This window comes from Natrix helvetica (genome assembly GCF_964273705.1).
Source record: "Natrix helvetica genome assembly, chromosome: 6".
NCBI lineage: Eukaryota > Metazoa > Chordata > Lepidosauria > Squamata > Natricidae > Natrix > Natrix helvetica.
Genome location: NC_138553.1, coordinates 81,199,117 through 81,214,073, shown reverse-complemented (window position 1 = coordinate 81,214,073; position 14,957 = coordinate 81,199,117). Strand labels below are relative to the sequence as shown.

At 44.0% G+C, this 14,957-nt stretch overlaps 1 protein-coding gene across 1 annotated transcript in view; it reads right to left on the bottom strand.

The window, feature by feature from the left end:
* PTPN12 (protein tyrosine phosphatase non-receptor type 12) overlaps nt 1-14,957 on the bottom strand; it is a 51,004-nt gene that overhangs the window by 9,975 nt on the left and 26,072 nt on the right. The window contains exons 6-12 of the mRNA XM_081957538.1: nt 13,622-13,693; nt 12,938-12,997; nt 11,317-11,459; nt 7,027-7,093; nt 6,035-6,112; nt 5,831-5,929; nt 1,537-1,622 (exon numbers count right to left, since the gene is read on the bottom strand). Coding sequence (XP_081813664.1) covers nt 1,537-1,622; nt 5,831-5,929; nt 6,035-6,112; nt 7,027-7,093; nt 11,317-11,459; nt 12,938-12,997; nt 13,622-13,693 — 605 coding nt within the window. The remainder of the gene's footprint in view (nt 1-1,536; nt 1,623-5,830; nt 5,930-6,034; nt 6,113-7,026; nt 7,094-11,316; nt 11,460-12,937; nt 12,998-13,621; nt 13,694-14,957) is intronic.

The window sequence follows — 14,957 nt, the reverse complement described above, 5'->3', positions numbered from 1 at the left end:
CAGCAGGGTCCGTCCCCGAACACTGTGGTCACTGCACTGGAAGCAACACCAAGGCAAATTGTCATGGTCATCATTTAAGGCAGGTCGTCCTCAACTTACGGCCACAACCAAGCCCAACATTTCTGCTGCACCGTGAAACATTGGTTGAAGTGGAGTTTTGCCCAATTCTATGACTTTGCTTGCCACAGTTAAGCGAGTCGCCGCAGTGGTTAAGTTAGAACAGGGGTGTCAAACTCAAGGCCTGAGGGGGCGGATGCTTAATTCTGGCCCACGGGGCAGCTGTGGAAACCGCAAAGGACCAGCCTGCGGTGCCTCTGCTAGCAAAAATGGAGCTTGGAAGAGCTGGGCGCGGCCCTCCCAGGCCACATTTTCAGCCCGGATGGCCTCTGCTATAAAGAGGCCATAGAATGGAGCAAAACGTTCACTAAATGACCACTTCATTTAGCCATGGAAATTTGGAGCTCCGTTGTGGTCGTTAAGACGAGGATTTACCTGTACAGGAATCTCCCGCACTGTTTGGCGTCTCTTGGGAACAGATCGGTAAGGCTCTATGGAGCTTGGGTGGATGGGTGGGGAGGAATGGATCAATCCTAAATCATTTGTGGCTGCACAAGGAATCCACCGTATTTTTCGGAGTATAAGACATACCTTTCCCCCTCCCTAAAAGAGGGTGAAAATTTGGGTGCGTCTTATACAGTGAATGTAGCCCCACACACACACCAGCCCCCACCCTTTGGCCTCTGCCTCCCAGCAATTTACCTCCTTGCAGCAAACGGGGAAAATGGGGCTTGCAGAGGCTGCAATAGGCTAAAGCAATGTCTGCAGCCTGAAACAGCTGATGATCATACTGAAATTGAAAGTGAAACTTGCTGTTTGCTGCACTGAGGTAGATTGCTGGGAGGCAGAGGCAGAGTTTTTTTTTCTTGTGCTAATCAGGCTGTTGGCTGTTTGTTGCAAGGAGGTAAGTCAATAACTATAAATGGCTATAGAATGTTTAGATTATTAGTCTTATTTTTTAGACTGCTTTATTATTGTTCGAGACAGCTTAACAAAATGAAGAAGCTTTTTAAAATAATTGCTTAATCTGAAGAGGCCCAGTGCTATTGTATTTTTTTTCAAATAGCAGAGAATAATGTAACTTCCAAAAAGCCACATCTATTTTAACAGCATCTTTATAAGTATAGTCTGAAATGTAACACCACAAACAGTGTATATCGTCTGTACTGTTTGCTGTTTGCTGCAAGGAGGCAAATTGCTGGGAGGCAGAGGCAGACTTTCTCTTCTTGTTTTCCTCCCCAAAAGCTAGGGTGCGTCTTATACTTCAAAGCGTCTCATACCCCCAAAAATACGGTAGTTTAATCCTCTGTTGGAGTCCTCCACTTGCCTGCGAGTTTCCCAACACAATTGCTGGAGAATTCCTTCCTTTCCATCATGTGAAGGACGCCTGAATTCCATTTATGCAGCGACCAAAATGGAAAAGTAGTCACGTCACAAACGATCCCTAGCGATCTACCGAGAATTGATTCAAAAGGGTACCTGCGAGTCCGAGGTGGCTTCGGGGGAGGGGAATCCTGTTTCTCCAGCTCTCCAGAACTGACGGCGTTCTCGGTGTTCACTTCGTTCTGTCGAAGGAATAAAGAGCCGGAGGGATTTATTTATTCAAGCTTTTAAACTGCCTCCCTCACAAACAGAAATTAAATTAATGTTCTAGAAGCAAAATGAGAATGCAAAATGTTATGGAAATTTAATCTACTTATCTATCTATCTATCTATCTATCTATCTATCTTTCTTTCTTTCTTTCTTTCTCTCTTCCTTCTTTCTCTTTCATTCATTCATTCACTCATTCATTCACTTTTTTATGCTGCCCATCTCAACTGTGCTGCCTAAAAATAAAATCTGAGTATAAGTAGTCCTCGACTTACAACTGTTTGTTTAGTGACCGCTCCAAGTTACAACAGCACTGGAAAAAGTGACTTGTAATTTGGTTTTCACACTTACGACCATTGCATTATCCCCATGGTCATGTGATCAAAAGTCAGACCCTTAGCAAGTGCTTCATATTTATGACGGTTTGTAGCGTTTGGGGGGGGGTAACGTGATCCCCCCTCCCTTTGGCGAACTTCTGATCAGCAAAAGTCTGCGGGGAAGCCAAATTCACTGAACAACCATCTTGCTAAGTTAATAACTGCAGCGATTTACTTAACGTCCGTGGCAGGAAAAGTCGTAAAATAGGGGGCAGGATTCACTTAACAACCATCTTGTTTGTTGGGCTCTATTGAGGTCGTAACCCAAGGACCACCTGGGTGTACATTATATATTATTTTGCCGCCCAGAAGTGAAATGACTTAACAATGCAGGAGCAGCATGGCGACACAGAGAAATTTTAGGGAAAAAAGTATCAGCCACGGGAAAATTGCTCCGGGTTTTTAAAACTCCTAAGATTGAAAGAATATATTTTAATGTAAGCATGTGTATTAATAGTAGAATCACACGGATTGGATGATTGGAAAGAACATGAATAGACTTACTCTATCTGTTTAAATGATGGTGAATGGTACTGGAAGTGTATACTGAAACACTGAGCAATGAAAGAATGAAGGATGAAACGCTAAAGTGAAAATGAAGAGCTAAGTAAGGGAAATATGAGTAAGAAAGCAAGTGAAAAATGGAAGATAGAAAAGAAACGTCTTTGAATTTTACAGTGACATGTGGGGGGAGTTAAAATAGAGATAGAATAATGAGGGGAATAATAGTGCCATATTTTTTGGACTATAAGATTACTTTACTTTACTTTACTTTATTTGCACTTATAGACCGCCCCCTCTCCCAAAAGGGACTCGGGGCGGTGTACAGTCAATACATAGGAAATACAGAGCATAAATAATTAAATAATTAAATAGTTAAATAGTTATGAAGGAGGTTAAAAGAAAAACTGTACATCTAAGTAAAGTATCTAAAATATAGTTTATAAAAACCCCTAAAAAGTACCCCATAAGTTAAGTTTAAAAATGGTTCCCCTAAAATACCAGTGCCAGGAGGTAAAAGTCATGAATGTGCCAGGCCAGCTAATCGGAACAGGTGAGTCTTCAGTTTTTGTCGGAAGGAGCGGAAGTCGGTGGTGGTTCTAATGTCGGGGGGGGAGGTCATTCCAGAGGGTTGGGCCCATCACAGAGAAGGCTCTACTCCTAGGCATCCGAGTATAAGACCCACCAAGATTTTGAAGAAGTAAATTTTTAAAAAACGTTTTTGCACTCTGCAGGCCTCCCAAACTATTTGCACTCCCTGGTTTTTGGTGGAAAGGGGGCATCCAGAGTTTGAGAGGTCTGTAAAGTGTGCCTGGGGGGCCGGGGAGGGCAAAAATGTGAGGCACGGGGGGGGGAGGTGACAAATGGGGTGTGCAGAGGATTTGGGAGTCCTGCAGTGTGCTCCTGGGGACTGGGGAGAGCAAAAACAGTCCCATTTTTGTGAAAAACGGGCCCGTTTTCTGCTTGTTTTTGCCCTCCCCAGCCCCCAGGAGCACACGGCAGGCCTCTCAAATCCTCTGGGTGTCCATTTTTGCTAAAAAATGGGATGCGCGGAGCAGAATTTCAGGAGGCCAAAAATACTGTATTCAGTGTATAAGACACATAGATTTTCACTCCCTTTTTGGGCGGGAAAAAGGTGCCTCTTATACTCCAAAAAATATGGTGTGTGTGTGTGTGTATACATACATACATATGTGTGTGTGTGTGTGTGTGTGTATGTGTGTGTGTGTGTTATAACCCCTGGTATGCCCAAATATGGGAGGGAACTCACTACTCCCCCTTTCTGTCTATCGACTCACTGCAGGAGGCCATCCAGGCAGAAAACCATATTTTTAATGTTGCCTTTTTATATTTGTGTTGTATTTGTGCTGATAAATAAATAAAGGGAGACTAATATAGATCTATTTCAAGCTATTTAGCTCTCATCAGCTAGCCGTACCCATACCATTCGAATCCCAGTAAGGGTATGGCTAGCTGATGAGAGCTAAATAGCTTGAAATAAATCTATACTAGTCTCCCTTTATTTATTTATCAGCACAAATACAACACACACACACACACTATATATGTATGAATGTATGTATGTATGTATGTATGGTAATAAGATATACGTAATAATAAAAGGGAGATTTAGAAATTGAAGGGCAAAAGTATTAGGTATGCTTAAACAATACGAAGCAATGAAAATGAAATGTAGTAACTATGAGTAATAATACGATGTCTTTTTCCGTTAAAATGTATGATACCCAGGTATCACATTATTCACACACTGATAAGTATAAATAATATATTTAAAAAAAAACTTGGTAGGGAAACACTCCCTAAGATAAAAGAATGCCATGCGAAGTCTCAGCCCGGCATCCACATATTTCTCTTGTGACTAAGAGCCCTTCCTCGGAATTCCACTGTTGATGTCTCAGACTAGAGAAATTCAGGAGCTTTTCAAAACTCATTTATGTGGTCAATGCAGAGACGAACGCTTTGTCTGCCTGTGGTTGCCTTGCTCGAATTACTCACTGAAACTGGATATGGCACAACTGCCTTTGAAAATGTCCTTTGACGTCTGGAAATAAAATGCACTTAAGAAATTTGAGCAAGGACAGGTAAAACGAGACAGGCGGGAGCATACCCTACAATTACCGTATACCCGATAGGTGTGTTTTGAACTTTGCTCTGGATGGGAAAAGATTTGCAATTTGTCAAAAAAATTGAAAACTGGCACCCGGGCAACGATGGCAGAATTATACCCGGTTTCATTTTGACCTACTCAACACAAAGTACAAATTAAAAGACTGTGTTTAGTATCCAGGCCAATTTCTGTGAATACATCACATAAAGACACCTTCGAAACAAAGATAAGTACCATATTTTTCGGAGTATAAGACGCACCAAGGCTTTGAAGAGGCAAATTTTTTAAAAAAACAGCTTTTGCACTCTGCAAACCTCCCAAAAACGGCCCGTTTTTCGTGAAAACGGGCCTGTTTTTTTGTTTAAAAAAGGGCATAGATAGCCTTTAGAAAGCTTATAGAGTGCTCCTGGGAGCTGGGGGGGGGTAGAATTGAGCAAAACACGGGCCGTTTTTTGCTCATTTTTGCCCTCCCCAGCCTCGATGAGCACTCTATAAGCTTCCTAGAGGCTCTGCACGGCCATTTTGGTGAAGGGGGCGGGTTTAGGGAAGCCAATAATGCTGTATTCAGTGTTTTCACCCTCTTTTTAGAGGGAAAAAGGTGCGTCTTATACTCCGAAAAATATGGTAAGTTAAGTAAGTTGTTGGGTGATCAAAATCAAACGTCTCCAAACGTGGTCACTTTAAGACTTGTGGACTTCAACTCCCAGAATTCCAGGCTGGAGAATTCTGGAAGTTGAAGTCCACAAGTCTTAAAAGTTTCCATGTTTGGAGTCCCCTGATCTAAATGACTGGGTGTAATTTAGCATGGGGTCCAGAGGTGGGTTTCACATAGGTTTAGATCCGGTTCACCCCACGCGTGTGCGTGGCCTTCCACGCATGCACTCTGCTTGCACACAGGCGCGCGGCTTAGAAAACATGATTAAATAGCCTGAACCGGTCTGAACTGGCTAAATACCACCTCTGATCGGCTCTGTCAGTAACAAAACTTTGGTGTCTCATAAGTGACATCTGAGTTCAAAAGAGCCATGCGGAGAATTTTAATAAGAAATGTCCAAAAAATAAAAGAGAAATGAATGTAACGTTATGCAGGACTCAAAAGATGACTCAACTCATGGAAATGACACGGTTTCAAAACATTTGAAATAAAATCAAAAACTGTGATTCAAGCCACCTTACCAATCCATCCGCAATTTTCCACGCTGCAGAGCTCTCGTATTTTTGCAACTGTTTCTCGAATAACTGCGCGATGGCCCGGTGAACAAGCTCGTACTGCTCCTGTGCGCGCGAGATAAAAAGACAAGGATGAGCTTAGATCGCTCGAAAAGAGGCTGTTCCCCAACAACCATCATGTCCCATCTAAGTTCCCAAAGACAAGATTACCTTAGTCTGTACTGCAGAATGCCTCTGGGTCCTCATTTCTTGTATTAAATTAAACACGTTGAATTCCTCTGGAATTTTCTGCAACAGAACACGAGCAATGGCGTTTGTTTGTTTTCGGGCACGGAAGAAACTCACATGTCAAATGTTCTATCGAGCATTTAAGGTAAAGGTAAAGGTTTCCCTTGCACGTTTGTGCTAGTCGTTCCTGACTCTAGGGGGCGGTGCTCATCTCCGTTTCAAAGCCGAAGAGCCAGAGCTGTCCGAAGTTGTTCTCATGTACTCAGCATGACTCAACGCCGAAGGCGCACAGAATGCTGTTTCCTTCCCACCAAAGGTGGTTTCCTATTTTTCTACTTGCATTTTTACGTGCTTTTGAAACGCTACATTGGCAGAAGCTGGGACAAGTAACGGGAGCTCACTTTGTTATGAAGCGCAGATTCGAACCACCGAACTGCCGACCTTCTGATCGACAAGCTTAGCCTCTTAGCCACTGAGCCATCCTTTGCCCGACTTAAAACATGCCCAAATCCTTAGCTAATTTGCTGATTAGCTTGGTTAAAGGCCCGTGTTCCTTTCTGATTAAATCATGATAGTTTTACTCCGTTCCGGTTGTGAAGTGGCTATCTTGCAAAGTTGAGTTAGTAAATCAGTTAGTAGTGGTAGTACTTTATTACGCGGCACTCGGGATTCGAACTGCCGACCTTTCTGATCGACAAGCTCAGCGTCTTAGTCAATGAGCCACCACCTCCCTTATCGTTTACAAATGGCTTAATTTATTTATTTTTCTCTCTCGGCTGCAACGATGCATGCTTCAAACAATGGAAATGGCCTTTCCTTGACAGCAGTTAAGTCGTTCTGCCTTTTTCTGCAAATCATTTCTGAAGTTTTGCCCGTGGCCGTACAAAACTTCATTATTCTTCCATAAAGCTCTAATCACTTGCATAAGATGGCCTAGTTTTTCCAGCATGTGGACTGCTCCAAATCCTCCTTACCTCGGCTTTCAACAAATTCCATGTGTAATCTATCGCACAGATGGCGCCAGTCCTTCCGCATCCTGCACTGTAACAAACAAACAAAAAAGGAGACACAGTTTGTGAAAAGGAGATTTGAATAAAACTCTACATGTTCATTTTGCAAGCCTAACGCATATTTTTTCTCTCTCTCCAAGAATTCCTGTTTTATGGGTGGCATCCAACCCATTAAAATAAACCGTAAGACATACAAAACATTCGTGTGTATTCAAGCATGAGTATGGATATACAGGTAGTCCTCGACTTACGACCACAACGGAGCCCCAAATTTATGTTGTTAAGCGAGACGTTTGTGAAATGAGTTTTGCCCCACACGTTATGACCTTTCCTGCCACTTTTGGTAAGTGAATCGTGGCAGTGGCTAAGTCAGCAACACAGTCGCTAAGTGAATCTGGCTTCCCCATTGACTTTGCTTGTCAGAAGGATGCAAAAGGAGATCACAGGACTTTGGGACATGCGTCCGCCATAACTATGAGTCAGTTGCCAGGCATCTGGATGTTGATCGCAAGACCATGGGGATACTGCAACGGTTGTTAAGTGTGAAAAATGGCCATGCGTCACTTTTTTTCAGTGCTGTTGCAACTTTGAATGGTCATTAAACAAACTGCAAAAGTTGAGAATTATCTGTATAAATATATGTTTCTCACACAGAAGAGTAAGTCCTCAACCTATGGCTGCAGTTGAGCCCAAAATTTCTGTTGCCAAGTGAGAAGTTTGTTCAGTGAATCTTGCCCCCATTTTACGACTTTTCACGTGATCTTGATTCTATCCCTCTGTTGATGCAGCCTAGAACTGTGCTGGCTTTTTTGGCAGCTGCTGCCCACGGCTGGCTCCTATTTAAACGGTTGTCCACTAGGACTCCAAGATCCCTCTCACAGTTACTACTGTTGAGCAAGGTACCACCTATACTGTACCTGTGCATTTCGTTTTTCTTGCCTAAATGTAGAACCTTTCTCTTTTCACCATTGGATTTCATCTTATTAGATAGTACCCAACACACCGTCTCCTGGTAATTGGCCGAAAGTCACCCAGCCATTGTCATGCCTAAGGCAGGATTAGAACTCACAGTTCCTTGGTTTCTAGCCTGGTGTCTTAACCAGCAGACCAAACTGCCTTGCACTGAGGTTTGATGATTATTCTAAGTCTATATGTACCCTGCATTATGTTACTATTTCTTAATCTATAAAAGTAAATGTTCCCCTCGCACATATGTGCTAGTTGTTCCCGACTCTAGGGGGCGGTGCTCATCTCTGTTTCAAAGCCAAAGAGCCAGCGCTATCCGAAGACGTCTCCGTGGTCATGTGACCGGCATGACTCAACGCTGAAGGCGCACGGAACGCTGTTACCTTCCCACCAAAGATGGTTCCTATTTCTCTACTTGCATTTTTACATGCTTTCGAACTGCTAGGTTGGCAGAAGCTGGGACAAGTAACGGGAGCTCACTCCGTTACACGGCGCTAGGGATTCGAATCGCCCTAGGGATTCGAACCGCCAAACTGCCGACCTTTCTAATCGAAAAGCTCAGCGTCTTAGCCACTGAGCCACCAAGTCCCGTCTTAATGTATACTGGATTGTTTTTAGCTCAATTTTTTTTAATACCGTTGAGAAGATGGCCACTTAAGCCATTCACAATCGAAACAGGCTGCAAGCCAGAGAAATAAACAAACACGCATTTAAAAATGGCTTTTAAAGTAACTGCAAACGTATAAAAGAACTATTCATCGGGCACTAAAAAAAATTATATAAAGGCATCCTTTCTCCTCTAGCCATCCGTCTCGCCTTAGTTAAGCAATCAAGAGACTCGTAAAGTAATTACTATCAAAGAATACAAGAGGAAATAAGGGTAGAAAACACATCCTAAATGTTCAACAAATCTTATTACCGAAAATGTTTCTAATTTTGTGGCATTCCACAAACTAATAAAGCTTTATTTCCATTCCTGTCATTTATACGTAGCGCTTAAACCTTTCAGTATATCACATTTTAAAAATATTTAATATTTTTTTTAAATACCGTATTTTTCGGAGTATAAGACGCAACGGAGTATAAGACGCACCTAGATTTTAGAGGGGGGAAACAAGGAAAAAAGTATTCTGAACCAAATAGTGTAGTAATATATTATTTAATAAAATGCCAGTGTAGCAGAATTTGTACAACCATGTATACTTTTTACAACAATGTATACTTTTTACAACCATGTATACTTTTTACAATTCTGTAAAGCCAACAGCAGTATTAAGAACCATCACCACTGTCATTAACAAAAGAGGAGACTTGAAGATTCAAGCACTCCTTTAATTTTCTGGAAACCCCAACAACTCTTCATCGTCGCTGGTGTCAGAATTTAGGAAGCTCAGTTGCTCACCATCACTTTCTTCTTCGCTACCTTCATAAACGATATCGTCTTCCGTTCCATCTAAGGCATTGCTAACGCCACACTTTTTGAAGGATTGTGTAACAGTTTCATCCTTCACTGAGTTCCAGGTGGTTTCCACCCATTCACAAACTTGAGTGATAGTTGGCCTCCTCATTAATCCAGAGGGTATCAGAACATCCATTTGTTCCACTCTTCTCGTGTGCAACAATGGCTTGTTGATGGAAAGACCCCCAGGAATTACAGCTAGACGGGTCTTCACTTCTTTGAATCTTTTCTTAGTGTTGTCAGTAATATGTGCTCAAAACTGGTCAAGCACTAATAAAGCTGTTTTTTTTTTTCCAGAAGCCCTCCAGGACGTTTCAATCCATACTTTCATGCCATGCTCATCCATCCATCCTTTTTCATGGACATCCACAACAACCTCTTCTTGGAATCACTTCTTTTTGGGAAGGTTTTCCTTTTAAATATTAACATTGGTGCCAATGTGGTGCCATCCGCACAGCAACCGTGTAATGTGTCTTCTCATGTCCTGTAGTTTTTGCAATTATGCTTTGGGCACCTTTGACCTCAACAGTCCTGTTTGATGGCACATCAAAGGTTAGCGGGACTTCATATTCTCAATCTGGCCAATCTCAAAAATTATTTCTCCTCCTGGAATCTATCACGACAGTATGAAAAGACGGAATCTTAGCCTCATACTCTTTTGGCGTTCTTTGCGCAATTCTAGTTTTGGTGCGCATAGCAGGGCCACATCGCCTCATAAATCTGAAGCACCACAATGGGGTTCCACTAAAATCCCGAATGCCTTTCCGTGTAGCAATGCGTTTGGCTTCATACATCACCATTTTTGTGGGGACTGCGAAGCCACTGTTCCGGTCACCTGTGATCCAGTCTCTCATTTCCTCCTCTATTTGCAAGAAGCCCACAAAAGTTGTGCTTGCTTTTATCTTTTACCTTTTGCAGCTCATCCACCTGTTTCTTCCCCTCTCTTATCATCTTTTCAGTTGGTCCAAACGGTTTCTCTGCTGCTCTTTTTCCATGTTCCTCAGCGTATTTCAAGACTTCCAGCTTGAAAGAGGTGGTATATGCCTACCTTTTTGGCTTCGACATTTTTCTGCAAGAAAGAACAATAATGTGTCATTTATAACAATACAGTGCACTGTAGCTGAAACCACATTCATACACACGCATTAGATCATTACACCCTCCCCCTAAATACAATATGCCTTAGCCTTCACCCTAACCCCAACGTGCAAACAGGCAATAAGCCATAAACCTTAAAACAATAAGCCAAACCCATTGCAAAAGTGCTGACTGATTTAAGACCTGTGAACTTCAACTCCCAGAATTCCTCCTCCAGTCATGTTACTTCAGGATTGCTGGAACTTACCAGTAAAGTCCCCAAGTCTTACAGCTGCCACGTTTGAAGACCCTTGCCACCCCTAACCAGTGCTTACCTGTGTGGTGTCTCAGGAGCAGGTGGCAGGCTTCTCCAGGCAGCGTTGTCTGGGGCAGGAAGCAGGTGAGGCAGGCGGCTTATCCAGGCAGCGGTGGGGCAGTGGCTTTGATTTTGCCCGGGAGCAGCAGCGAGGTGGCGGAAGGGCTCTTGAGGCAGCAGCGAGGCAGCAGCAGCGACTTTAAATTTTGCCCGGGAGCAGATCAGACTCCTCGGGCAGTAGCAAGGCAGCGGCGGTGGCTTTAATTTTGCCCGGGAGCGGCATTTTTTTCTGCTATTATACACACTTTAAAAATATTAAAAGGGGCAGAAAATGCTCTTCCCAGGTTGTTAAGAAAAAGAAAAACTGCTCAATTTTTTCCTATTGCGACTCACTGAATTCCTGAAATAATCCCGATCAAAAACCGAAGAAACATACCTGCAGTGTATGCAAATAGGAACGTCTTCGTGTTCCTGATATTCTCTCATTAAACTGATCATGTCCAGAATAGAATCGAAGGATGAAGGAACGTCGTGGTCAGGCCAATTTACATAATGAAACTGATAGATTCTACGCGATTCCTAGAAGGATGAGAAGGATGTTGCATTATTTATAAAACCGTCCCTTTTGAGCGGGTGCTTTTTCTTAAATTCCTCATTCGTGACGGGTAATTGTACCACGGAACTCGTATCAATAGCTTTGCAAGAATTGCTAAGACTGATCTATTTGGAACACCAGTGTTGTGGTCTGCCAGCGGCCTACGGAGCTGGCAGCTGATTCAGACAGTGAGGAGGGTTGGGGAGGAACCTGGGCCAGTCCTGGAGTCTGGGGAAGGCTCGGACGTGGGCTCTGCGTCGGAGGCAGAGAGCGGGCCAGGGCCATCTGGTAGTGATGTGCTGCCACTGTACCCTCCGGTGTCTGACATCAGCGAGGCAGAGTAATAGTATGAGCCTGTTTCCAGTGTGCGTATGCGCAGAGTTGCCAGAAGGCAAGAACAGTTAAGGAAAAAAAGGGCGACTCGGGAGTAAGGCTTGGAGATGATTGGCCCCCTCTCATAAGACATAAAAGAGGAGCGAACGGGACGTGAGCTTTTGCAGGAAGCAATTTATTCATTCTGAGAAGTCCTGTTTGACTCTGCGCTGTTTAGCCTTGCAAAACTAATTGGCAATTAGGTCTTTGGCAGCATTTCAAAGGAGATAAAGGTGGGTGCTTTTCAGCCTTACCCTGAAAGACTGTGGCAGACTTCTGTCAGATTCTTCACAGAGTGTTTGTGAATCATTACAGGCTGTGAATGACCATAATTCACAGCCGTTTAAATAAAAGAGGGGTTTTGGGACTTCAACTCCCAGAATTCCTCCTCTCGCTCTTCATCTTAATGATGTGTGGACGGGCGGGGGGAGGGAGCTGGAACCGGTTCTAAACGGCCCTGTAGATTTGTGAAACCTCTTCTATAGGAGAGGTTAGAACTGGCAGGAACCCACCCCTGGTGTGTGTCTGTTCCAGCATAGCTCTGGAACGCCTCAAGCAATTTCAACCAAACAGGCGTGTGCATGAGCACTGGACTGCTGCTCTTCCAGTTTTCCGGTGGGCACTTGCGCACCAGCTAGCTGGTCTTCATGTACACATGTACGCCAGAAACCAGAAGATCAGGTGGCTGGTGCGCATGCATGCGCTGGAAACTGAAAGATCATCTTTCCGGCACTCATCCGGTTTCCGGCACATGCCCACATGTGCCCACTCCTGTTTCAGCTCAGTGCCAAAAAGGTTCGCCAAGACTGATCTAAGCTAAACAGAATTTACCTGCTGATTCTCATAAACTGAGAGCCATTCCTTTATTCCAGGGGTGTCCAAACTTGGGAACTTTAAGACTTGTGGACTTCAACTCCCAGAATTCCCCAGCCAAGTCCACAAGTCTTAATGTTCCCAAGTTTGGACACCCCTGCTTTATTCTATTAACACATTGTCAAAAACAAAACAATTTCACACTTTTGGGGCAGCCAAAATAAGCATTCTATCACATTTAGCTTGATGGGGGCAAAGAGATATTTTATCTACTTACATTCTGATATTCGATCAGCAGGGTTCTAATATAGTAATCGGTCCTGACCTGTTCAGCTTCCTAAACAGAGAGAGAGAGAGAGGGAGAGAAGATTAAAATTTCGCCCAATTTAACTTAGCCTTACATACGCTCACCAAACCAAGCCAACTTCAAACCATGATTTATAAAGCTTAATGGAAGCAACGGTAAATTTTGCTCCGATTGACCAATCTATCCAGGTTTGTGCAAAACATCAAACTGTGGCAGTTTAAGAGTGGAAATAAAACCTGCCATTCTTCTAATTGCATCAGAATTGATAAGAGGGGAAATGTCAAGGGCATACCCGTAGCATGGCTTCTTGTTAAACTATCATCTGAATAAGGCTAACGTCCAATTCCTCTTTTTTTGAAGTATTATTTCGAGGGGAAATCCTCCATTGTTAATGCACGCAATTTTTTTATTTTAATCTATTGTCTGAACAAGTTGTAGCATCACCAAGACTTTAAATATCTGCTTTTGCTCCTCATACAATTATTAATCTATTCAAAGTAAAAGCACTTCAGAGCCACGAGTGACTAATTCGGGTAACTGCAGAAGAATGCAAAACGGGTTTATGTGTTCGATATTGGCTCAACTGGACAGATTAAACACAAATTACAACTTCATTAAAAGGCTACTGATAAATAAATAAATCGAAACACTTACGCAAGAAATGTGGAATGGTCCAAATGAGATGCTTTCGTCTCCATACAGTGGCCAGTAGCGTTCACATTTTTTCTGTGAAGCAGAATGAGAGTTTTTAAAAATACACACACTTTGAAAAGCATACATTTTAGACTTTAACTGGATAAAGGTAAATGACCATTGGCTTACCTGAAGGGTCCTTTTCTGTACACCGCGGGAGAGTCCAAGCAATGGGTTAATTCAGTCTGCTTGCCCTTAGGACTGAGGAACTATTTTTCCTTAAGCCACACCTCCTCCTGGTGTGCTCAATCCCCCAGAATTCTTTGAAGGAGTCAGTTCGTGCGGACGGAGCGAAGCGTCCAAGATGATGTACTGTTGACACGAGGAACCCGAATCCCGGCCTTGAGAGCCAGGGTGGGTTGGACTCTCCCGCGGTGTACAGAAAAGGACCCTTCAGGTAAGCCAATGGTCATTTTCCTGTACACCGCTTGGAGAGTCCAAGCAATGGGACATACCAAAGTTATTGTCCATCTGGGTGGGCAGAAGAAGGCTCCCGGGATTCGGTCTCTGACACAACCGCCTGGAGCACACGCCTGCCGAAGGACGCCTCAGCCGAGGCGAAAATGTCCAGTTTATAGTGTCGCACAAATGGAGAAGGAGAGGACCACGTAGCGGCCCTGCAGATGTCCAGGATCGAGGCCTGGGTGGCCCAGGCCGCTGAGGTAGCAGCACTTCGTGTGGAGTGTGCAGTGATGCCGCGCGGAACGGCCTTGGATTGACTTTCATAGGCAGTCGCAATGCAAGCGCGAAGCCACCTGCCAATTGTGGAGGAAGTGACCTTCTTCCCTAGGGAACCGGGCTGGAAGGAGAGGAAAAGAGCCTCTGACTTCCTGAATTCCGCAGTACGAGCGATGTAGACCTTCAGGGCCCTCCTGACATCAAGATTGTGCCAGGATCGCTCTCTGGGATGCGACGGATGAGGACAAAAATTTGGCAACACAATGTCTTGCGCTCTATGGAACCATGAGTTTACTTTGGGGGTAAAGGTCGGGTCCAGCCTCAAAATGACCCTGTCAGGGTGGATGACGCACAGATCCTGGCGAACAGAGAGAGCCGCCAGCTCCGAAATCCGGCGAGCTGACGTGATGGCAATCAAGAAGGCCGTCTTCAGCGTCAGGAATCGAAGAGAAGTAGTGCGTAAAGGCTCGAATGGAGGGCCAGAGAGGGCCCGCAGGACCACGGACAGCTGCCAAGTAGGATAGCGATGAACGGTGGGAGGGCGAAGGTTAGAAGCGCCCTTGAGGAAAAGACGCACCTTCGGGATTTTGCTGAGAGGCAAAAGGTGGTCGCCCGACCA